General features: G+C 38.6%; 1 protein-coding gene across 1 annotated transcript; it reads right to left on the reverse strand.

Moving 5' to 3' along the window:
• Nucleotides 1–5200: 5200 nt before the first annotated feature.
• alp3 (alkaline phosphatase 3) lies at nucleotides 5201–24388 on the reverse strand. Its single transcript, XM_015054810.1, has 11 exons — nucleotides 24077–24388; nucleotides 21085–21201; nucleotides 20744–20859; nucleotides 19733–19907; nucleotides 12634–12806; nucleotides 12373–12513; nucleotides 11540–11609; nucleotides 10618–10752; nucleotides 8535–8726; nucleotides 6713–6829; nucleotides 5201–5677 (listed from the first exon to the last, which is right to left on the reverse strand). Exons 1-11 carry the CDS (start codon nucleotides 24144–24146, stop codon nucleotides 5388–5390), a joined length of 1596 nt encoding a protein of 531 aa, XP_014910296.1. The 5' UTR covers nucleotides 24147–24388; the 3' UTR covers nucleotides 5201–5387.
• Between the last annotated feature and the right edge of the window lie 374 nt (nucleotides 24389–24762).

Genomic DNA, 24762 nt, shown 5'->3' on the forward strand with positions numbered 1-24762 from the left:
CCGTGTTTACACCAGCTGACATCATGACATGACAAAGGAGGGCTGTGTTTCAGCAACTCTGATGTAGACAAGAGGAAAGCAGATGTCATCAAATCGAGACCCTGATCATTTCTACATTGAAATCAACGGAGATTGACTTTTCTTGTCAATCTCTAATATTCCTTTACAAGCTCACGTTTTTTTGAGCCCCTTGGGGGCAGGGAGGCAATATGATGAACCACAAGCAAGCAAAGCGAGCATGAACCGCATGCGAGCAATGTAGAACAGCACAACCCCATTTCATGGCCCATATGATCTCATTATGTATTAACTAGGCTCATTACAACAAAAAACTCCTCTCTACGAGGCAGAAGTGAATGGTGCTGCATGTTTAGGTATCGATCTGATACCAAGTAAATACAGGACCAGAATCTGATACTAATACTGATACTAATACTGATACTAATACTGATACTAATACTTTTTATTATTTAAATTTGATACATCATTAAACTTTCGAGCTTTAGATTTTTTGGTGGTTTTCCCTTTGAGTCATTTTGTTGAAGCCTATAACAGAATTTAGACAAAGTTCAGGTGCCTACGATGTACTTTAACATTAATATGAAGAACAGAAACAACATAATAGCACAACAAACATGTGAGCATTTTTTTTTCTTTTTTTCAAAATGAAGCACTTTAATCTTTTTTTTTTTCAGTTAGGTTTGAGAAACTGCAATACAAAAACATTGAAGATGGAACCTGAAACTACATCATTGATCTTATCACGCTAATATCGATCCAATAATAATTCCGGCTTGATGTCGATATTGTCAATATTTTGGATCTATCCCTCCACCTCTACAATAAGGTACTCTGCAGGCGTTGTTTGATGTTACAACCACAAAACTCAATTTGTTTGATTGAGATATGTAGTTTAAAAACACGGCAGTGTTGTGTAGTGAACGTTTTACACTTGAACGCATTGAACTAAATCATTGCAGCTGAGCTGAATTGTTGCTTGAAGGTTAACCTCCCTGTCTTACGTCTTCCGTCGCCACTACAGGCCCACATCACGATGCCGCCACGTTTCGCAGTAACGTTGGTGTTCTTTGAACTTCCTCTCAACTTTCTCCTTGACCTGTGTGAACGTCTGAACCCATCACTGAACTGCTGTATTTATACTGACATTAAATCACACACAGGTGGAACCTGTTTACTAATAAGTTACCACAGAAGAGTAAACGGTAAGCACTCCTCACTTTTCAGATTTTAATTTAGTAACATTTTTGAAAATCATGTATCACTTTCTTTTCACCTTACAACTATTTGTTTCATCCCGTCGTTCTTTACAAGACCGTCTGTAGGTTGACCCATTTGTAAATAACGCAAAGTTTTCTTGGGGCTGATGGAAATCTTCCTCCTTCCTCCATCCGTATTTCCTCGCGCCCACCAGGGCTCTAAAGATAGCCTCGCAGAGCTGCTGACCGACGAGGCGGGCTCCTCGCTGCACCGCTACATCTCCTGGAGCACAGATCCGCTCAGCTCTCCCCTCCGAAACAGGATCGCGTAACGCTCTTTGAGTGGGTGCTCAGTGGTGCCTATTCGGATTTACAAAAGCCCAAATGCCCCCATGTTTCAGCGCTTCCACTAGATATTATTGATATTTCACAAATCCGATGCCGTTTATAGAAAGTAGGACTTCAACCACGTATGGAGGTGCAGGAAATCCGCGCCTCTGCAGAGCTGCGTGAAGTTTTGGGAGTGGGGGATGTTACTTGTTTCAGTAACTTTAACGGGTATTCAGTATTTTTATGTGAGAAGCGTTTATTTCAGTTTTTCTTATTTATGGGCTTAACTTTAGAGAAAATAGATATTCAAGTTTAAGTGGGAAAACAACAATAACAACATCCAAATCCCAGAGGATTTTGTGCGTAAATGCGCAGTGTGCAGAGATGAGGAAGTAAAGCTGGAAAAAGAAAATACTACCAGCCTTCATCACAGTAAACACAAAAAGGGGACATTAGATCTGAGCTGTGTTATGTGTGACTGTCAGTCAGACATGTTGCCCTTCTCATTTTACATTCTACAGGATGGGGATCTTCAGCACCCACTCTCCTGCTGCTGCGCGCACTCAGCCGTGATTTCATAACACATCCCAAACTGCGGCAAAAAGAGCCTGAGCCCACTGAGGTCCTCTAAGCTCCCCCGTTCGTGGCATTTACCCGATGCTGCAGCGCCACCGGCAGGGCAGCCACGGTACTTACCAACTGATGGAGCCCGTGGGAGTTCGGGGAGAGAAAGCATGTGGCGCTGCACAGCGTGTGGCTGCAGAGCGAAGAGCAGAACATGTGGAAGATGTGATTATCAGAAGCCTTTGCGGTTAATTACAGAGCAGCTACTTATTTCCTGTCCTGCTTCTTGCTAGAGAGGGAAGTGATGTCATGATCCACTTTACTGAAAGTCAGGAAACATATTAAAGACAGATCAGCAAGCTGTAAACAGTCAGTGAGTAGACATCCTGATTTTCATTTTTGATGCATTTAAATCGTGTGTTGTGTATTACATTAAGCCACCTACTTTTAACTGGTGTTTTATGTAATAAACCAACCAAGTAGTACACAATTGTTTACTTGAAGAAAAATGAACGTGGCTTCTTAACATTTATTTGCAATTCAAAATCTGAAAAGTGTGGCGTGTGTCTGCATTCAGCCACCCTTACTCAATATTTTATAGAATCACCTTTCACTGCAATTTCACCGCAAGTCTTTTGGTGTTTATGTCCTTACTTTTCTAGAGTTTTCTAATTTCTAGTTTTATTAGATTTTTTTTTTTTTTTTAGAAAGGGAAGTAAATGTTTGCATGAAGCACTAAAGCATTAGAGATGTTATGCACTGGCTTTAGACAGAAAAATGTCTGAATTCTAAATGTGGGTGTGAAGAGATTTTACGATCAATCTTTATAATGTATTTCTGGTGAAATTAGACATGTTCAAAAACCTTCCACTGTGGTTGAATTACGACAATTCTGCAAATATGAGTGGGTCACATCTTCATTTAAAAACTGCATTTTATGCCTACTTGTTTTGTCTTTGACTTTTTTTATTATGCTTCCAATTGTTTTTAAAAGGTGCATTTTTGCTGATGAGCTCTAAGTTTTTGAGGATAGGAGGACTCCATGCCATCACCCCAATTTTTAGCTCCGTCATGACCGGAGCACTCCAAAACATTCATTTTACCTCCAGCCAGAAGAAACATGTTGGTAAAGTTAAAAGATCACTTTAAACCCAATTAATTTGGGGCTTAACGGGATCGTAGAGGGCAGAGATGAAATGACACGGCTCCTGCTGGAGACCAAATAAGTAATCTGTTCCAAACCTTCAGGCTCTCATCGCTGGAGATAAGAACAAACTTCTAATTAATGTTTGGATTTTTATGAGACCAAAATTCAGAGAAGATGCTATTATAGATTTGAGAAGTAGATTAAATCTGGTGAGAGAGGCTGAAGTTTTGTCTGAGAGGAATGTTGCTCATTCAGAGTTCAACCATAAGAAAGATGAATAAGCAGGAAAATAAAGAAAAGTAGACGAAGACGAAGACTTACTGCACATACATTTTACTTACTAACGTTGAATGTGAAGTCCGGTTCATTTCTAAAATAATTTGCTTTGTTGTTGTTTCTTAACATACATTGTTTTTCTCTCCTTTGGTATTTACGCATCATTGAAAATGTCTCTGATGCTTTCCTCCACCATCTCATATCTGATTGAGCCCCGGTGTAAAAGACGAAGATCTGAAACAAACACGATGAGGGCCTCTGGCCAGGCTAAATGAGCACAGGGTCCAAATCAGGCTTAACAAACTCCAATCCCTACCAGATGTCCAGAATAATTACCACAATCTGTCACAGATAAAAATAGACGGACTTTAAATATTTTTGCATTATTAATGGGCTGCAGTAGTGATATCATGAAAGCACGCCGCCTCAAACCTTAATTAGCACAGCGGATATTGGAGGAAGGGATCAAAGCTAAGAGGAGTGATTCTTGGTCGCCTGTTGCATCACAGGTTGGAAAATTACACGTACTGCAACAGAAATCCTACTACTTACTGATTCTAAGTACATTTTTATCACATCTATAAAACATTTAGCAACACAGATGCAGTTTATATCAAATAAATCTACATGTGGATTACAGGAAGTATTAATGCAGGCTCAAATTCATGCAAGCACTCCCACTCATGTTTAGATGACTGTCTCTTAGCATTTTCACCATGTTACTCATGTCACAGTTTCAAATTAATTACTTAATTATCTAGCAAACTGTAAATATTTAACTCTACTGCTATTTAGCTGGACTATATGGCTGAGAAGTGCACCGCAAAATAAGCATTTCATATCAGTGGAAATCATTATTGATTTGTTTTTATTGTTTTAAATTTCTGAAATGCTGCCAAACTGTTGATATGACCTCACCTGTTCCTGTAACAGGTCATCTGGAGCTGTTGTGCTGATTTTCTCCTTTTTATGCCACGCTGCTGTTTTTTCTTTATTGTTTATTGTAGGTGGCAAAACCTGTTGCCGTGCAACTTACTAAACAAATTGTTGCCGGGTAACCAAAAATGAGTGGGTTAGTCAATGTCACCCACCTTGCTTAGCTCACTGTGAGAAGTTGAGCAGCTAATGCCTTTCCTCTTCCTACATCCCCCAGAATGCTGTGTAGTTCTGGATCAGAGTTCAGTGAAACTATTGAAACTTCTCTCAAACGTATTTGTTTATTGATATTGCTCATGTGTCTATCGCGATACTGTTATTGATTTATTGCCCAGCCCTAGCTCTAACCAAAATATTTGTGAGCAAGCTCAATATTTAGGTTACAAACTAAATTTTAAGCTCAAAATTGGATATTTAGCTCCTAGATTTATGCCATACATGCCATGGTGAAGTTTGAAGGACAGACTCCTGTTGCCTGCTCTCATGCCTCAGAGCCGCCCAGGCCGGTCAGTGGAGGCAGTAGAGGTCTAAACACCTCGGACAGGGAGGCAGAAGTTATAAGAAGAAGGTTCCCTGTGCTAGCCGAGAGCTGGAAAGTATTAATATTTTTTTTTTACTTCTGATGTTGGAATTCTGAATAATATAATTGCTTTACCTGATGAAGTCAGGTAAAGCTATTGATGTGAGTAAAATGTTGTGTTTGCATAATGGATCATTAATCATATCAACGTTGTAGTCATAAATTATTTTATTAGTGAAAAATAGGGATGCAGCAAGTTCTTTAGCAGCCAATAAATTAACAAAGCAAATTTTATCACCATCTTATTCTGTCTTTCTGATCAAAATGCTTTGCTGGCAGCAACAATCCTGAAGCTACGCTGGTGTAAGAGCCCCCTGCTTCACCTGGGCAGGGGTCCTTACATGATCACGGTTAGGGCCAGCAGCAAACCGAGGAGCAGAGCTGATGAGGTCTGAACTGCCACAGATCTGTTGCTGGGGTTCACAGTTGGTATGGGCCCCCCATTGCAGTGCCTCAGGTCGGCCCCCACGCAGGCAGCATAGCCCATAGCGTGGGCAATGTAATTTTGCTCCTGGACTCCGCTGAAGAGGTGAGCCATGGGTCCACGGGCCAGCACCGCCACATCCTCCCCGCTGTGGGTGGTCGAGTCTACGGGGACGGCAGAGAGCTGGACGTAGTTTTTATCATCTGCAAAAGAAAAAAACGTACAGAGGATGAACATGTCCAACCTGCAGGAAAACAGCTGAATTCTCTGCCTGCACACTGATCAAGTTTGACTTATCACATGGTTTTCCTTTCAAAATTCTTCTGGGTTTCTAACATCCACCGTCAAAACGGCTGCAGCCATTAAGTATTCAGAACGGCACAGAGAAAGAGGGAGAGAACAAAGAAGGCCAAAGAGGATTTTCTTGAAAAACTGCAGACAACCAACCACCTGGGTCAAAAACTTGATTGTAAAAGTTTACTATTTTACCAAAACAAAACCTACAGTAATAGCCAATACATTTGAAAGTGTAGTTAGATGAGTACTGTTTGTCAGATTAAATGTATCTTCTGAAATAATAACATTTAAGCTTGTAAAAAACACACTTTTTATTCATATTTCTGATTTTAAATAGTATTATATTAGTCTGATGTAAAATTCCAACTTTTTTTGAACTTGTTGCAGACATCAAATTCGAAATGCTAAACCACAATAAAGTTTGTCCATTTGGACATTAAATATGTTGTCTTTTGTAGAGTACTTTGGCAACTGAACATAGGCTGAACAAGATTTGCAATTCATGGTATTCTGACTTAAACTATGTTAAGTCAGGGTTGGTTTGTTACATAAAATCTGAATAAAACCTAAATAAAAATATATTGTGCTGTAAAATGTGAAATATTTATTTCTACAGGAAATATTGTAGTAGAAACATTGATACAATACAGTAAATATTGGGTAAATGTTGGTACAAAAATTTACCATACAGCCTTAATCCCAACTTCATTGAAATTGAGACTGTGTGTTAAGTAATGTATTATTTTCCACTTCACAATTATGCACTATTTCTTGCTGTCCTTTTGTAAAATTCTCCGTAAAACACATCAAACCTTGTTGTAATGACACAAAATAAAGATGCAGATGTTTACAAAGAACTGTAGTTTTACATAATCCTGTTTAGTGTGGCTAAATTCTGTAATTAGAATCCAACTGCTCTATAAATAGTGAGTGAGTCTTACTGGTGGTGACATTTCGAATGTCAGGGCGCTTGCCGTTAATGATTTTGTGACCCGGTCCGTTGCCGTACATCAGCGTGGTGTAGGGTAAAAAGTCTGTGCCCCACAGAGGAGATTTACCTGGAAAACACGACAAGAAGCTTGAATATACACTTTTCTGTGTTGTTTCCACATGCACACACAGCGGTTATGAAAACACACAAGCACAATGGAAGGAGGGCTTTGCGGATCCCCAGGGCGCTGCAGAAGGTCTCAAGCTTGTTGAGTATCTTGGTGTTTCTCTCCAGATGAGCCATTAGCCTGGCGAGTTTCCCTGCTGATGGAGAGCTTAGAGTTTCACAGTATCATTAATCACTGCTGCACCGCTGGGAGAGGAAAGAGGAGGAGGGAGAGGGAGGGAAGAGGGCAGGACAGAGGTAGCTGAAAGCTGGAAACTGTTTGAAACAACCACACAACAGCAGGTCAGTCAATAAAAGCATGGAAGGCTGATACCGATATTATTGTGGGAAGCATATTTTAAAAGGGAAGACTTTGCTCCAGCAAATCCTCAAAATATCAGTGCTGGGCCGAGGATTTTTGTTGGAAACGTCTTGAAACTTCACTTCAGGTGCAAAAAGTTTCACTGTGATTCAAACAAGACAGAAAAGTAGTAGTCAAAGTGCTGAAGTAGAGATGTCACCGTTCACACTACAAAACTCTATGAAAACTTGATAAGGGATTATCAAATTCAGCAGTGAGTTGCTTGGCATTCAGGCTGTTTGGATTTTTTTTTTTTTTTTTTATCAAGGGTTGTTAATTTTACAACTAGGATTTGTTTTCATGTCCCATGTTTGTTTGTTTTACCACCTCCATGGTTGTGGAATCGAACTCCAAAGTGGAATTAACATATTTTTGATAAGTTTGTGTATAAAACTATTTAAGATCCTGAAACATTACTACTGATCATTTTCTGTTAATGCTTTAAGGATCCTTAACAATTCAGCTAAACTGCCATTAACACATTTATTTATTTATTTATTTATTTATTTATTTATTTATTTATTTATTTATTTATTTATTTATTTATTTATTGTTATGGTGAGTTTGACATCTTTTGACATGCTAATGCTTGGGGAGATTGTTTGTGTCATTGGTATGATTTTGTTTGTATGTAATTATGCAATGTCCATTTATGAATTTATTTATTTCTTCTATACATTTAAATCCAATTTATTAATTTGGCTGTTCATTTACCAAATAATGAATCTGGTGGTAATACATCAATACTAGTTGTAATTTGTTTGTTTTATCAATTTAAGATTTTTAGGTTTCCCAGCTGTATAATGCGATGGGATCTTCTCTTCTATTGTGTGGCATTATCTCCCTGTAAGCAGCAAGAAGAGGAGAGACCACTGAGTGCTGAGAGCTGATGGTAAAGATGTTAACAGCATGTGAGAAAGGTAGGAAGACTCTCCATCAGGGGAAGGTGAGAAACAGGGAGGCACTGTGGTCGATGCTTGCAGACAGGTAGAGAGGACGGATGAAGAGACGGGAAGTGACTGAAATAGAAAGGAGAGGAGGAGAGAGGCTGTCAGCTATGTGTTTACCTAGACTGTAATTGCAGGAGAGAGAAAGCAGAAGAAATGTCAAGCTGCTGGTGGCTGAAGGACTCTGAAGCTGTGAGGAAGCAGGTGCTTGTGCACACAAACACAGACACCTGGAAGGGCCAAATGAATGGGAAGAGACGCGCGTGAGTGGGAAAAGAGAAGCAAAGGCCTCTGCAGACTCAAACTTCAAAGCAAAAGTTTAAACCTAAACCTGCAGACAAAATTCAAGCTGAAATTACCCAGAATGCTCTGCCCTCGAAAGGGGAATCCGTTGAAGGTCAAAGGGTGGGAGTGGTCGGCCGTCACTACAGTGAGAGTTTCGTCCTCTTTTGTGAGTTCGAGGCCCTTGGCGATGGCGTTGTCGAAAGCAACAGCCTCGTGGAGGGCCATGTAGGCCCGGCCGGCGTGGTGGGCCTGGTCGATTCTCCCCCCTGGACACACGTATGACAAGGAGGCTCACAGGGGAAGCTTCATGTAGAGGGGAAAAAGGCAATGAAAAAGCTAATGCAAGTGCTAAATATAAAAATAAATGGCTTGTTTTTAGCTGAGCTTTCTACTTTGCCTTGGTTTACAGTTCTGATCTTAATGCTTGACTCTAAAAACCAATCAAGAAAAAGAGAAACAGTCAGTTATACAATATCATTGTAATCTCACCAGCATGTAAAGACAAAGCATATTTCCTTAAATCTTCATTCAAAAATTGTGAGGCAAGGTGTGGTATTTTGAATTTGGTCACAGCATAACTTGTGTTTTTCTTTTTCTTTCTTTTTGGAAGCTGAAGGCTAGGTTGGGTAGCGGCTGAAATGAGACACGGTTCAATCCTTCAAAATGAACCAGATTCCTGGAGTTTAAACTTCTTCAAAGGACATTTATAATTAATTGTTTGAGAAATGGCTTTTTAAATAACAATAATACTCTTGTAAGAAGCCTAAGCTATCCCCAGTGACCTTTGAATGTCTAATACAAATGTGTGCCACATGCTCGACCTTTTTATTTGTCAAAACTAAAATTGTCAATAAAAGAAAAACATGACTCATTTTCATTCTGATCACACAATAAGGTCACATAAATCCCAACCCAAAATACAGGGAAGTTTGTGGATGTAACATGTCAAGTGAAAACAAACAAACAAACAAAAACTTCAAGGGTACGAATGCTTCACTTTATGTTGGAAAGAGAAGCATAGGCCAGGTGAGAAGTTGAGATCTCCGGGAGCTGTCAGTGACTGGATGCCTGCTTCTATTTCTACATTTGCCCGTTATTTTTGAGTCATTGTGAAGACACTCGGTCGAAGCGAGGCATCCCCAGGCAGCTGCCTCAGATTAAAGGAGAGATGGATGAGGAGGCCAGCGCAGCAGCCGAGTGGAACAGAAACACATCAGCGCCTCCACGCCGCCCCCCACCCCACTACAGCACACGCTGCAGCAAACTCATTGAGCTGCGGCCAGAATCAATGTCAAGCCACCAGATCTACTGCGGGTACATTGTCCTCTGAAATGATGCATTGTGGAAGATGGAGATGAAGCTGATGGCATGAGGATTGTCCTAAACCCCCCCAAGATTGGTGGTAAAAAAATAAATAAATAAATAAAAGAAATAAAATAATTTACTGTAATTCCTAAAACCTTTAAAGGGGCAGAATTATGAATTTTTCGTTCACAATCTGCCATTTGATAGTAACTATGTTACCTTCAGTTGTTAAAAAAAATGCTGTATATATAAAGGAATTTTGACTTTGCAATCAAATTAACACTGTGAAATTGGGCCTCCGTCTCTTTAAGAAGCTCCTTTTCTTTCTAACACTCCACTTTCAGCATGTCATCAAAACAAAACCTTTCTCCAATAGCCGTTAACAATCGTTTTTATGAATTTTAGACTGAGAAGTAATTCATATTATAAGCTCGCAGATTTGCAGTTCCATCAGGTGTTTGCCAATTGCTGCTGCAGCTAGTTTGCAGGAGTGAGTGGGGGGTGATGGGAGAAGGGTGCTCTGTAAGGCGGAAGCTCAGCGGAGACTGCAGATCCAAGCAGCTTTGGGTAAGACGAAGGCACTTTCTGAGAGCAAGCGTTTGGGCGCCCCTATTCAATAAGATTCAAGGATTTCTCGAAGATGGATGAAAGAATCAAAGTGGCATTCCAGGTATGTTTCTGATGAGGGAATAACATTATAACATGATGTAAAGCTCAAAAAAGTTGTTTTTATAAAATATTAACTCTTTAAACAATTTGTAAATCTGAGAAAAAGTGTATTTGGGACCAAAAAAAGAAAAAGGGAATTATTTGCGCAAGATTCACCACAACTTGTAAGCCATTGCCTCTTACCCTCCACTAGCAGGAAGAAGCCTCTTGGATTTTTCTGCAGGATCCGGATTGCTTTTTCTGTGGTCTCAACAATAGACGGATCAGTGCTTGGATCCCTCTCCATCTCATAACGCAGATCCCCGGGTTCAAACAGAGCTGTGAAGAGACAGCATCAGAATTACACATTTCCAGTTTAGCCTGAGATGAGGCCGAGCGCCACGGTTTTCATCCCACTATTATTGTTTTCAAACAAATATGAACATATTAGAAAATAACTTAATAAAGCTGTTAATGCAGAGCTTTCCTCGTGTTTTCATGATTTTAAATTATATCATCTGTTGATAAGCAGAAACTTTATTAAAAAAATAGGCATATTTTAACATTTGCTTCATTTATTTATATTTGATTAACTAATGTCCCAAAGTCAGGAGTGTGACTACAAAGGTAGATTATTCTCTTAATTTGAGTTGAAACACAATTTATAAGGGAAGAAAAACAAACACTGGTATAATGTTTTACATTATAAAAAAAAAAGTGCATATATGTTCATGAGGAGGGTTTTTGACTGCTTTTCACAATACCAGTCTAAATGGGGGGGAAAATCTAAATACCTTTTGGTTAAAGCAATCCCTGTTCTGTGTTACACAATCAAATATTAACACTGTCTCAGAAAACTACAGAAGCAGCTGTGATCATTTTTATATTTCCCCATAACTATAAACTGAAATTTAATGTAGCTTGTTCTTAAAAACATCTGTAGATGAGTTGAGTTTATGAGTATTCAGGACTGGCACCGCCAGTAGGAAATGAAAGGAGTCCATTGAAACCCAAAGACATCAGGACCAAAATGAGATGCTTTCAACATGAAAGTTGGGTCTGCACAAAGAGAGAAACGTGTAATAAGTCAAAAGTGAATGGAAATGTGGGGGGGGGGAAGAATTACCCATGAGGTAGTCAGTGGCTTCAGGGTCAACAGCATCAAAATCGGTTTTATTCCACACATAGTGGGCTACCTGGAACACACAGACCAAGAAACTTAACACTGTAAAGAAAAATAAGTTGCGTAGACAGGTTTTGATCATTCTGTTTTATAGACATCTATTTAATGCAGTTCAATTTAACACAGCTGAAAATCTTCTGTGTAATTTTCACTGTCAGATCTCCTCTAAAAGCTACAGATAGCTTTGGGGTTTGAAGTCAGGTCAAGTGAGTTTTTGCTCTTAAAAACAAACAACACTTTTAGTTCTGGTCTTCAAAAACATCACATTTCCAAAATGATCCCATCCAGGAGAAAATTCAAATGTATTATTTTGAAAAAAAAAAAGAAAGAAAAAAAAACAAAAAACAAAGCTGATTTTAATTTGATCAGATTGTCTCTCCCTGATCAAATTACATAAAAGATGAAAAACACATTTGTCATTTTTGAACAAAGTTTTCAGAAGAGCCTGCAGGTCTCACTTGACTCCACATAGTTTGTTGCTTTATGTTATGTTGGTTGCAGTATACAGTTTGTATATGTCACTTGATTTTGAATACTGGACCTTTAAAATTATCGTGAAGATATATTTTAAGACTGACTTTCTTGCACATATCAGCATTATTTTGTAATCACTGCATGGTTGTTAATGTCGCAGATACCTAGTCATTGAAAGGATTATTATATTTCCCCTTTTGAGTTCCTTTCCAAAAATTTGATGAGTTAGATGGATGTGTTTTGTTGATGTGAGGGTTTTATTAGTTGATCTACATGTCAGCTCTAGTTATCAAAAGGTCTACCTTTCCTGTTTTCATGCTCTGCCACTCCTGGATTAGGTTTCGTCCATCTCTTCTTGTGCCCCAAGAAGACAAATCCAAGGAGTATTCTGGGTCTTTGGTGCCCCGCGGTGTCATGTACTTTCTGCCTCCACCAATGATCACCTGAGAAATACACACACATTATTATTGTGAATGCTTACGTTTTTACACATTGAAACTTTGAAAGAATGAATCTGTTTTAAAAATGTCCGTAGTTGTGATTTCTGGCACAAAATAACATACATCGATGTCTATGTTTTCGATCAGCTGCGATGCGATATCGGTGCAGTTGTCCGTCTTGGCCGCATCAGGCAAGTCTGCATCGCTGTACCACGACCTGCTGGCACTGTGGGCGTAGGCGGCTGCTGGGGTGGCGTGCTGCACCCGTGTGGTCGTTACAATACCAACAGACTTACCTGCAAAATTAATGCAATTGTGTTAATGGAGCAATTGAGTAACATGATTAAGTGTAGAATGTTACTAAAACTGCAGAAACATTTTATCCCAGTTTGAGTTAAGATTAAAAACTGTTTAAATTCTTATATCCCCAGTCAAAAAATACATGGCATGCCTAGGTGGGACCCATGTGGGGGAGAAGAGGGCTGATATATGGGTCCCATATGGGTTTGTCCGTGGCTTCCACGATGGCCCCACATGGGTTTGCCCATGTAGGGCCACAGCTCACATGGGCCCTACATGGGCCCTAAATGGACAAACCCATGTGGGCCACCACCATACAGGGCCCATGTAGGGCCCATGTGGGGCCATCGTGGAACCATATGGGACCCATATGGTATGCCCTTCTTTTCCCCACATGGGGCCCACCTAGGCATGCTGGCAGGGAGGCTTCCTAAAATGAAAAGAATTGCAACGCAATATTGACCCTTGATATATTGCCTTGAGCTTTAAATATCAGCTGGACATAGAGAAGCCCATAATGATCAACTTCTACTACTACCAACGCTTCCTTCTACTAACGGAGGACATCAGACAAAATCTGCCATTTACAATTAGTGCATTGATTAAAAAAAGTAATTCCATTGTTTATTATATAGTCACACTTTCTACAACTCAGGGATTGGGAAATAATCCACAAATAGCCAAAATTAGAGTTCTTCCTCAAGCTATTCTGACTATGGTTATATTTATATCTGACACTTTAAATGTCTTGTTGACTTTTGTGTATGTTAGCTGACAGTTAAGTCTCACTGCTCAAGAAATGTCACCTCTACATGTCTGTGAAGATATCAGTAGTCAAAGCTAATTTAGAAATCAGTGTCATTGGTTAAGGTAATACGACTAGAGAGACTTCCAATACTTCTCTTTCCTATTCCTCAAAGTGTATCAGAAATCGGCATAAAAACAATATTTTCGTAGCAGCATTTTGTTTTTAAATGAAAATAATTAAGTCTTATTAGTCTATATTTATGTTATTCAGTTCAATGTTTTCATATAAACCCATCTTATTGTGGAAGAATGGCATTTTTGCTCAGATGATGATTTTATTAAATCATCAGATCTAAGCCATGTAATGCCAGCTGATGCCAGGTCCACAGGCTGTCATATATTTGAGTTGCCAGTGACACCTACATTTATCTTCGGACAGCTAGGGGCGCTTCTCTGCAGAAGTTCTTCCCAACAACTAAATGAAGTCTCACGAGGAACATGGCTTGTCTGCAGGATGTTTTAATGATGTGCTGCAGAGTCCTTTTCAGGTCAAAGACTAAGAATAACATCGGTGTAGCAACGTCCGAGTATCAAAACCACAGTATAGACCCTGGAACTCAATTGGGGTCAAAGTGCACATTAGAAACAGCTGAGCTAAGCTGTAAACCAGGCTTGCCGCATACCTGAGGGGTTTTTTGGTGCAAAGGCACAAATCCGCTTCCTCCACAAAGATTTCATTTTACTTCTGAAAGCTCTTATCTATTTTTTATGTGTATGTTTCTGTTGTTTTTAATAGACTTTGTCCTAATGTATACGCATTTCTTCATTCTTAATTATAGTGAAGCTCTGAATATCTTTAGAGCTTTTCCAATTCAAGCTATTTTAAACGTTTGAAAAGATGTAGAAGGGCAGAAATACTGAGTCTGACATCAGATTGTATCATAGCCGAATATTATTTTACCCCGTTCACAACAGAAATGTCAGTGCATAAGATAAAACAGCTAAAGGAACTGTGATTGAAACTACTCCTCTTTTTTTTAGCTTGTTCTTGCACTGACAGAGCCCTAATTTATTAAAGTTTTCTTCAAAAGCAACAATGTAGGTCACATTGAGTCATTTTTGTTGTATCAGCAAAGTTGGAATATTTGTTCTCTCAACATAAGCTTGAAATCTGGGGACAGATTGTGCTTTAAGCTGTGAAGGCTTAGAGAATTGGATGTTATTTTATGTGAATACAATTATTGAACCACGAAGTGGGGTCCGGCTCCCCCTTGCGGTAGCTGGAGTACACAGCACTTTGACATTATTGACGTTATATAAAAAAAAGAGAGTAGCCAAGAGCGTTGTACTTTTTCATAAGTGGAGATGATAATAAGCATATTACTCACTGTAACACTTTCATCAACCTTGTGTTTTCTGTTGCTGCAGCAGAAATGATTGTATTTGGGACTTTTAGTATTATTACAAAGCAGCTCATTTTGGTAATGTGTGATGTAACTGGTTAGCGTCTTAACTTGAGTTCTTCTTTTTTTTTTTTTTCTATGATAATCACACATATGTAGTGATGTCATTTCCAAGCTCTGAACATGTCTACTTGTTGCACTGTTTGAGAAGCTTAACCTAAGGAAATGTTGAAGATGGACACTGGATTATTCCTGCAATCAGTAGATTGTCTTCCATCATTTTATATGTTGTTCACTTTCAGTTGTGCCAGAAAAAAAACAACAACAGTCAAATAAAACCACAGAAAACAAACTAATTGTGAACAACAGTTACGTAAGTGTAGTAACTTTACAGTAACTGAATATTAACTGCTTCAGCCAAATATCCACTGATTAGATAAGTATAATACACAAATCATATTTCTTAGAAAAACTGCATTGGCACAGTAAACCCGCCCTTCTGTCTTAACCCTCCAAATTATAAAAATACAATTTTGGTTAATTTTCTAAGAACAATCTGGGGTAATTATGTTCTTGGAAGGGACAAGGTGACCTTACCAGCATCTTTGGCCCACTTCAGAATGGAGGTGACCTCATTCCCTTTCTGAGATCTGCAGACACCGTTGCGAGTCGCCGCACTGACTCCGATGGTGTTCAGGTTGGTTTTTACTCCACACAAATACGCCGTGGCTGTGGCTGCACTGTCTGGGATCTGGAAGTCTACACTGTAGGTCTGCACAAAACACACACCGCAATGAGCTGTAGTCCTGATGAATGCTGAGGTTGCATGTAAACCCCATTTAGATATTAGTCAGTGTTCATGTTTAACGTTTAAACCAAAACGTTGTCAAACTCATTTTCATTTTTGAACCATATGAGAAATCTAAATGTTCTTAAAGGGCCGGTTGTGCCAGAATATATGGATAAAACCAATTAAACTGTTAAAATGTCAATAAATGACTGCTCCTCCGGGATTTTGTAATTGTTTTGCAGATTTTTTTGGTGCCAATTTAGAAATATTTGTAAAGAATTTTTATGATATTTGTGCTAATGCATGATGTTAAATGTGACTTTTTATTACTCGCTGTATCATTTACGGACTATTACTTGACATCAAGTAAGGCTGAGGCAGCGATCTCTTAAACTTAATAGTTTTGACCAATTTTGAGAAAATACAGAAATCAGAAAAAAGTGGATTTTGTGTGAATTTTGGAGATTTGTGAAAAACTGGGAGCACTTATTGATATGATTTGGGGTCCAGAGGGCCACATAAAAGCCAAAGCAGGCCAGATTTGTTCTCTGGGTCTTGAAGCTGACACATGTGGCCTAGCAATAGAGAAAAACTGTAATTTACAAGGAGAGACCATGAGATTTGTATTTAAAGTCTCCTGTTACATAATATGAGTATATTTAGTCTTTTAAAATGCTTCTATGAGAAAACATTGTAGATTTTTGCTGCTGCTGGGACATTTTTGAAGTTGTGTTCAAAACAGTTCAAAACGTCATTCCATTTACTTACAGTTTCTTCAGAAAGCAGGACATCTCCATGTGTTACTGTGCTGTACAAACCTTAGCCAGCCCCACATGTGGGAAGGTGTCCATGGTCATCACTGTCTCCTCTCCGGTCTGGTCCTGCAGCTGCCCTTTGAGGATTCGGGCAGCAGTGTAGGTTGTAATTCCCATTCCTGAGGCACACAGCACAAACGTCTGCATGCATTCCAGAGGAAATAAATAATTCACACTACCGATATTCCAGTGTGTTTCTAAATATCAGAGAAGTTCTGATGCAGAAGAAAACAATTGGGGAAGAAAATAAGGAAAATACTGATTCTTCATGGTGGTGGCCACATCTGTTTTAGACGAGTTAATTAGCGACAAGTCTGGAAATGTCTGGGATTCTTGTAACTCACCATCCCCAAGGAAAAGGATGACGTTCTTGGCAACATTGGTGTTCAGTTTTCTGTCCAGGACTGACTGTAGAGTCTGCTTGGCCTTTGACCTCCAGAACTCAGGGTTCTCCTCCTCAACTGAAAGAAAAACATGCACATGAAACTGACTAATATTATTGACATTGTTTGATATTTAACGTGATATTTTTATGGGTTTTTTTTCCACGCATGAGGGTTACATTATGCAACTGTAAGTTTTAGAACGTAACCATCATAAGTCCCTGAAAGATGAGAAATAATCGACATCAATCATCACAAAGACCAAGTAGGTAAATAATTCTGTGTCCTCAGGAAACCGGGAGAAAAGAGTAGTCTTTTTTTTTTTTTTAAATAAACACACATTCAGGGTTTTATGCACCGTTATGGAGAAACAAATAAATAGAAATAACACAACTGAGATTCAGTCTGGACTTTTTGAAAGTTAATAGCAGCTTNGGCCCACCTAGGCATGCTGGCAGGGAGGCTTCCTAAAATGAAAAGAATTGCAACGCAATATTGACCCTTGATATATTGCCTTGAGCTTTAAATATCAGCTGGACATAGAGAAGCCCATAATGATCAACTTCTACTACTACCAACGCTTCCTTCTACTAACGGAGGACATCAGACAAAATCTGCCATTTACAATTAGTGCATTGATTAAAAAAAGTAATTCCATTGTTTATTATATAGTCACACTTTCTACAACTCAGGGATTGGGAAATAATCCACAAATAGCCAAAATTAGAGTTCTTCCTCAAGCTATTCTGACTATGGTTATATTTATATCTGACACTTTAAATGTCTTGTTGACTTTTGTGTATGTTAGCTGACAGTTAAGTCTCACTGCTCAAGAAATGTCACCTCTACATGTCTGTGAAGATATCAGTAGTCAAAGCTAATTTAGAAATCAGTGTCATTGGTTAAGGTAATACGACTAGAGAGACTTCCAATACTTCTCTTTCCTATTCCTCAAAGTGTATCAGAAATCGGCATAAAAACAATATTTTCGTAGCAGCATTTTGTTTTTAAATGAAAATAATTAAGTCTTATTAGTCTATATTTATGTTATTCAGTTCAATGTTTTCATATAAACCCATCTTATTGTGGAAGAATGGCATTTTTGCTCAGATGATGATTTTATTAAATCATCAGATCTAAGCCATGTAATGCCAGCTGATGCCAGGTCCACAGGCTGTCATATATTTGAGTTGCCAGTGACACCTACATTTATCTTCGGACAGCTAGGGGCGCTTCTCTGCAGAAGTTCTTCCCAACAACTAAATGAAGTCTCACGAGGAACATGGCTTGTCTGCAGGATGTTTTAATGATGTGCTGCAGAGTCCTTTTCAGGTCAAAGACTAAGAATAACATCGGTGTAGCAACGTCCGAGTATCAAAACCACAGTATAGACCCTGGAACTCAATTGGGGTCAAAGTGCACATTAGAAACAGCTGAGCTAAGCTGTAAACCAGGCTTGCCGCATACCTGAGGGGTTTTTTGGTGCAAAGGCACAAATCCGCTTCCTCCACAAAGATTTCATTTTACTTCTGAAAGCTCTTATCTATTTTTTATGTGTATGTTTCTGTTGTTTTTAATAGACTTTGTCCTAATGTATACGCATTTCTTCATTCTTAATTATAGTGAAGCTCTGAATATCTTTAGAGCTTTTCCAATTCAAGCTATTTTAAACGTTTGAAAAGATGTAGAAGGGCAGAAATACTGAGTCTGACATCAGATTGTATCATAGCCGAATATTATTTTACCCCGTTCACAACAGAAATGTCAGTGCATAAGATAAAACAGCTAAAGGAACTGTGATTGAAACTACTCCTCTTTTTTTTAGCTTGTTCTTGCACTGACAGAGCCCTAATTTATTAAAGTTTTCTTCAAAAGCAACAATGTAGGTCACATTGAGTCATTTTTGTTGTATCAGCAAAGTTGGAATATTTGTTCTCTCAACATAAGCTTGAAATCTGGGGACAGATTGTGCTTTAAGCTGTGAAGGCTTAGAGAATTGGATGTTATTTTATGTGAATACAATTATTGAACCACGAAGTGGGGTCCGGCTCCCCCTTGCGGTAGCTGGAGTACACAGCACTTTGACATTATTGACGTTATATAAAAAAAAGAGAGTAGCCAAGAGCGTTGTACTTTTTCATAAGTGGAGATGATAATAAGCATATTACTCACTGTAACACTTTCATCAACCTTGTGTTTTCTGTTGCTGCAGCAGAAATGATTGTATTTGGGACTTTTAGTATTATTACAAAGCAGCTCATTTTGGTAATGTGTGATGTAACTGGTTAGCGTCTTAACTTGAGTTCTTCTTTTTTTTTTTTTTCTATGATAATCACACATATGTAGTGATGTCATTTCCAAGCTCTGAACATGTCTACTTGTTGCACTGTTTGAGAAGCTTAACCTAAGGAAATGTTGAAGATGGACACTGGATTATTCCTGCAATCAGTAGATTGTCTTCCATCATTTTATATGTTGTTCACTTTCAGTTGTGCCAGAAAAAAAACAACAACAGTCAAATAAAACCACAGAAAACAAACTAATTGTGAACAACAGTTACGTAAGTGTAGTAACTTTACAGTAACTGAATATTAACTGCTTCAGCCAAATATCCACTGATTAGATAAGTATAATACACAAATCATATTTCTTAGAAAAACTGCATTGGCACAGTAAACCCGCCCTTCTGTCTTAACCCTCCAAATTATAAAAATACAATTTTGGTTAATTTTCTAAGAACAATCTGGGGTAATTATGTTCTTGGAAGGGACAAGGTGACCTTACCAGCATCTTTGGCCCACTTCAGAATGGAGGTGACCTCATTCCCTTTCTGAGATCTGCAGACACCGTTGCGAGTCGCCGCACTGACTCCGATGGTGTTCAGGTTGGTTTTTACTCCACACAAATACGCCGTGGCTGTGGCTGCACTGTCTGGGATCTGGAAGTCTACACTGTAGGTCTGCACAAAACACACACCGCAATGAGCTGTAGTCCTGATGAATGCTGAGGTTGCATGTAAACCCCATTTAGATATTAGTCAGTGTTCATGTTTAACGTTTAAACCAAAACGTTGTCAAACTCATTTTCATTTTTGAACCATATGAGAAATCTAAATGTTCTTAAAGGGCCGGTTGTGCCAGAATATATGGATAAAACCAATTAAACTGTTAAAATGTCAATAAATGACTGCTCCTCCGGGATTTTGTAATTGTTTTGCAGATTTTTTTGGTGCCAATTTAGAAATATTTGTAAAGAATTTTTATGATATTTGTGCTAATGCATGATGTTAAATGTGACTTTTTATTACTCGCTGTATCATTTACGGACTATTACTTGACATCAAGTAAGGCTGAGGCAGCGATCTCTTAAACTTAATAGTTTTGACCAATTTTGAGAAAATACAGAAATCAGAAAAAAGTGGATTTTGTGTGAATTTTGGAGATTTGTGAAAAACTGGGAGCACTTATTGATATGATTTGGGGTCCAGAGGGCCACATAAAAGCCAAAGCAGGCCAGATTTGTTCTCTGGGTCTTGAAGCTGACACATGTGGCCTAGCAATAGAGAAAAACTGTAATTTACAAGGAGAGACCATGAGATTTGTATTTAAAGTCTCCTGTTACATAATATGAGTATATTTAGTCTTTTAAAATGCTTCTATGAGAAAACATTGTAGATTTTTGCTGCTGCTGGGACATTTTTGAAGTTGTGTTCAAAACAGTTCAAAACGTCATTCCATTTACTTACAGTTTCTTCAGAAAGCAGGACATCTCCATGTGTTACTGTGCTGTACAAACCTTAGCCAGCCCCACATGTGGGAAGGTGTCCATGGTCATCACTGTCTCCTCTCCGGTCTGGTCCTGCAGCTGCCCTTTGAGGATTCGGGCAGCAGTGTAGGTTGTAATTCCCATTCCTGAGGCACACAGCACAAACGTCTGCATGCATTCCAGAGGAAATAAATAATTCACACTACCGATATTCCAGTGTGTTTCTAAATATCAGAGAAGTTCTGATGCAGAAGAAAACAATTGGGGAAGAAAATAAGGAAAATACTGATTCTTCATGGTGGTGGCCACATCTGTTTTAGACGAGTTAATTAGCGACAAGTCTGGAAATGTCTGGGATTCTTGTAACTCACCATCCCCAAGGAAAAGGATGACGTTCTTGGCAACATTGGTGTTCAGTTTTCTGTCCAGGACTGACTGTAGAGTCTGCTTGGCCTTTGACCTCCAGAACTCAGGGTTCTCCTCCTCAACTGAAAGAAAAACATGCACATGAAACTGACTAATATTATTGACATTGTTTGATATTTAACGTGATATTTTTATGGGTTTTTTTTCCACGCATGAGGGTTACATTATGCAACTGTAAGTTTTAGAACGTAACCATCATAAGTCCCTGAAAGATGAGAAATAATCGACATCAATCATCACAAAGACCAAGTAGGTAAATAATTCTGTGTCCTCAGGAAACCGGGAGAAAAGAGTAGTCTTTTTTTTTTTTTTAAATAAACACACATTCAGGGTTTTATGCACCGTTATGGAGAAACAAATAAATAGAAATAACACAACTGAGATTCAGTCTGGACTTTTTGAAAGTTAATAGCAGCTTATGTTTACATATAAGCTCTGCCCTGAGGAAAACCTCTCTGAGACTGTAAAGGACTTGAGGCTGGAAAGTATAGATCAAAACCTTAGAAGATTTTTATTAGTAAAGTATTCACTCACATGGGACTTATTATAAATGCATGCCAGGCATTTATTATTTTTATTTGTGAAAAATAAGAGACTTATGTATAAAAAGGACAATAATAGCTTAAAGGTTTCACTCTCCTCTGAAGGCATTTGTACAGTTCGTGGTTTATACAAAAATTCATCTGATCAGCATTCTGGAGTTAGGACGGCTTTTCTGATTCCTAGAGATGTGATCGAAGTTATACCACAGAAGAAAGTTGCATGAAACAATATTAAAGTAATTCATTCTCATCTAGCAATTTCAAAATGAGACTAATGGCACCAGGACAATTTACATACGTGGCCAAGCTTTTTTTTTTTTTTTTTTTTTTTTTTTTTGAATGCTGACAGGGATATTTCAGAAACATTTCAAAGTCAGTGGAAAGCTGAGATAAAAAAGGGTTTGTGGCTTGAAAAGAATGCTACAATTTTCTTTCAGTGCCTCAGTCTACATAAAGTACCAACAGTTTTTGTTCTGTGGTTCTCCCAAAGAGAACAAAACATTCTGGCAATCAAATTTTTCAAAATGTTTGTTAGAGCAAAATATGTCCACCAGCTCCAGCACAGGTTATGCTTTGAAGAAACGTCAAACTTAAACGTAAGGGAGATCAGCGTGAGCAGAGAAATCCTCCGGGACCTGAACGTGTGCGTTTGTAGCAACAGCTGTCACATCTCACTCTCACACTCTCTTATCTCCTGCCTACATCTCTGTGTGCTGTGAATAGTTTGGCACAGCCATGCACAGTGAATGCTGACAAAGCTCTTATACAGCTTTGTGTTTGCCAAGCTAAAAACATCTTCAAGCAATCTTGTGAAGGGAACAGTGAAATCTCCCAAGGATGAGAAGGAATGTGGGACCTGAGGGACACTGAAGGGTAAGAGAATGAGTCTATCATTGAATCGTCTGTCATTCAATATTCAAATTAAGCCTTAAAAACACTGTGAAGAATAAAATTGCAAAAAAAAAAAGCTAATTACTGAACTTTTGAATGTTGCCGAAATGTTCTGTTTATTTTGCACATCTGCAAACTGCTCCGAATGAAAACATTCTCACCGAGACCAAGACATGAGTTCATGTAAGACTGGATGATTTTTAAAGTGGAATCTCTAAATATGATTAATAGTTTAAATGATCATGTCTGATCCAAATACAGGATGTTATTATTATTATTATTATTATTATTATTATTATTATTATTATTATTATTATTATTATTATTATTGGATTATTAGCAATCCAGAAACAGATCCAGATCGTGATGCAGAGCTTGGCCCAGAATGCGAGCCAATCCAATGTCAGTATTTCACTTTTTTAATGAATTCAAATTTAAACTTGATACTTTTTTGAAGATTTTGAGTAAATATTTCAAATTAATGCAAAGAGTCAATATTTACAGCATTGACTCTTCTTCTCCATCATCTCTGCAGTTTATTCTTTCTGGGTGTCAGATCCTGACTTGTGGTGATCCGTTCTTGGTGCTTGAAGGTGATGAAGGTTTGCAGAGTTCTGCTCATCCGACTGATCTTGCCTCAACATATTTTGCAATTCATCACCAAATTTGTCTCTGGGTTTTTGGTAGAAGTTGCTCTTGGATAAAGTTTTGATCCAATTTCTTATTCGTGATCATGTTCTTGAATTATGTCAGGGTGCTTCATGTATCAGGACTCATAGTAACACTTTTCTTACGCCAAATGTCCCAAACTCCTACTGCTTTCAGCAGAATTTTGTACAATTGTTGATGTTCTTCTTGGACAAAAAATGTTTTCCTTGCTGCACATCTTGTCATAAGGCCATTTTTCAAACATTTCTGTCTCACTGTGAATACAAATACACTCTGGCTGCCACTGAGAATCAAGCACTGATCTGTCTCTTACCCATCCTAAAGTTGTTTGTGATCTGGAAAGCTGCTGGAAAACTGTAATCAAGGCTGCCATTTTTGAGGCTAACAATTAGCAACAAAAGAATGATTTAAAGCATATATACCTGTCTCTTTTGTCTTTTATGCTACTTAAGACCTCCATCAAATTCTGTTTGGCTTCCTGACCATATCCATGCAGAAACCAGTTTTTAGAGGGCTTATGTCTTCTATGAACATTGAAGGACGATCATTATTAAATCACTAAAGGTATGAATAGGAAAGAAACTGAGTTCCCTTGTCCATGTTTGGAACGGCAGACTGAAGAGAAGCTGAAAAGGTTGTAAACAAATTAATATTTTAATAAGTTTTCAGGGCAGTTTCGAAAAGAACTGAAAGATATCTATAAAAAACTGTAAAGAGTGTGTGGAGTAGCCAAAATGTGAGGAAAAGAAAGTCTGGTGAGAAAACACATCCGGATGCCATAAATCTGATCAGAGACATTAGAGAGTTGAATAATAACGTATCTTCTTGGTCTTACCCTTGGCTCTTGACGATCCCAGTGTTACCAGCACAACCAGAGCAACAAGGGCCAGTCTTGTCCACTCCATGGTCAACTTCTCAAGCTGCGGATCAACCACTGCTGCCTTCCAGAAGATCAGCCCCGTGACTGATAGATTACTTCTCCTCAGTAGTCTTTATCAGGATGCCATAAATTCATAAAATCTCTCCAGCCTGTGACCACTGACTGACAACACCAAATTGCTGGATGAATTTTAGTTTTAGTGTTTATAAGGTCATTATTTATGATGCTGAGCTAAAGTTCAAGGACCTGAAAGCAAACCCAGAACACAGCAGTGTGTGCATGCGCGTGCGTGTGTGTGTGTGTGCATGCACGTGTGTGTGTGTGTTTTCCAATCATAAATGCAATCTATCTAACAGAAAGTGCAGCGAGCCATAAAGTTATGTAAATGAGAAGCAGAGTCCACCGGGACGAGGCTGCACGGTGGAAGCCCTCAACCATCTATTTTCAAATGAATACATTAAGGTGAGAACAAAGCCCGTATTGACCGTCGTACTTTTATTCGATTGGTTGTACCAGTTCCTTCATCTCTGACACAGACAGTTAAAAGCTGCCCTGGAAACAGATGCAAACCTGAGCTTCTGTTTTAATTCAGCAGATATCATTGTAACCCAGGGTGAAAAAACTGCTTAGTCCCGCCTTAC

The sequence above is a fragment of the Poecilia latipinna genome, unplaced genomic scaffold (genome assembly GCF_001443285.1).
Source record: "Poecilia latipinna isolate Pla-1442-1.1 unplaced genomic scaffold, P_latipinna-1.0 Scaffold1279, whole genome shotgun sequence".
Lineage (NCBI taxonomy): Eukaryota > Metazoa > Chordata > Actinopteri > Cyprinodontiformes > Poeciliidae > Poecilia > Poecilia latipinna.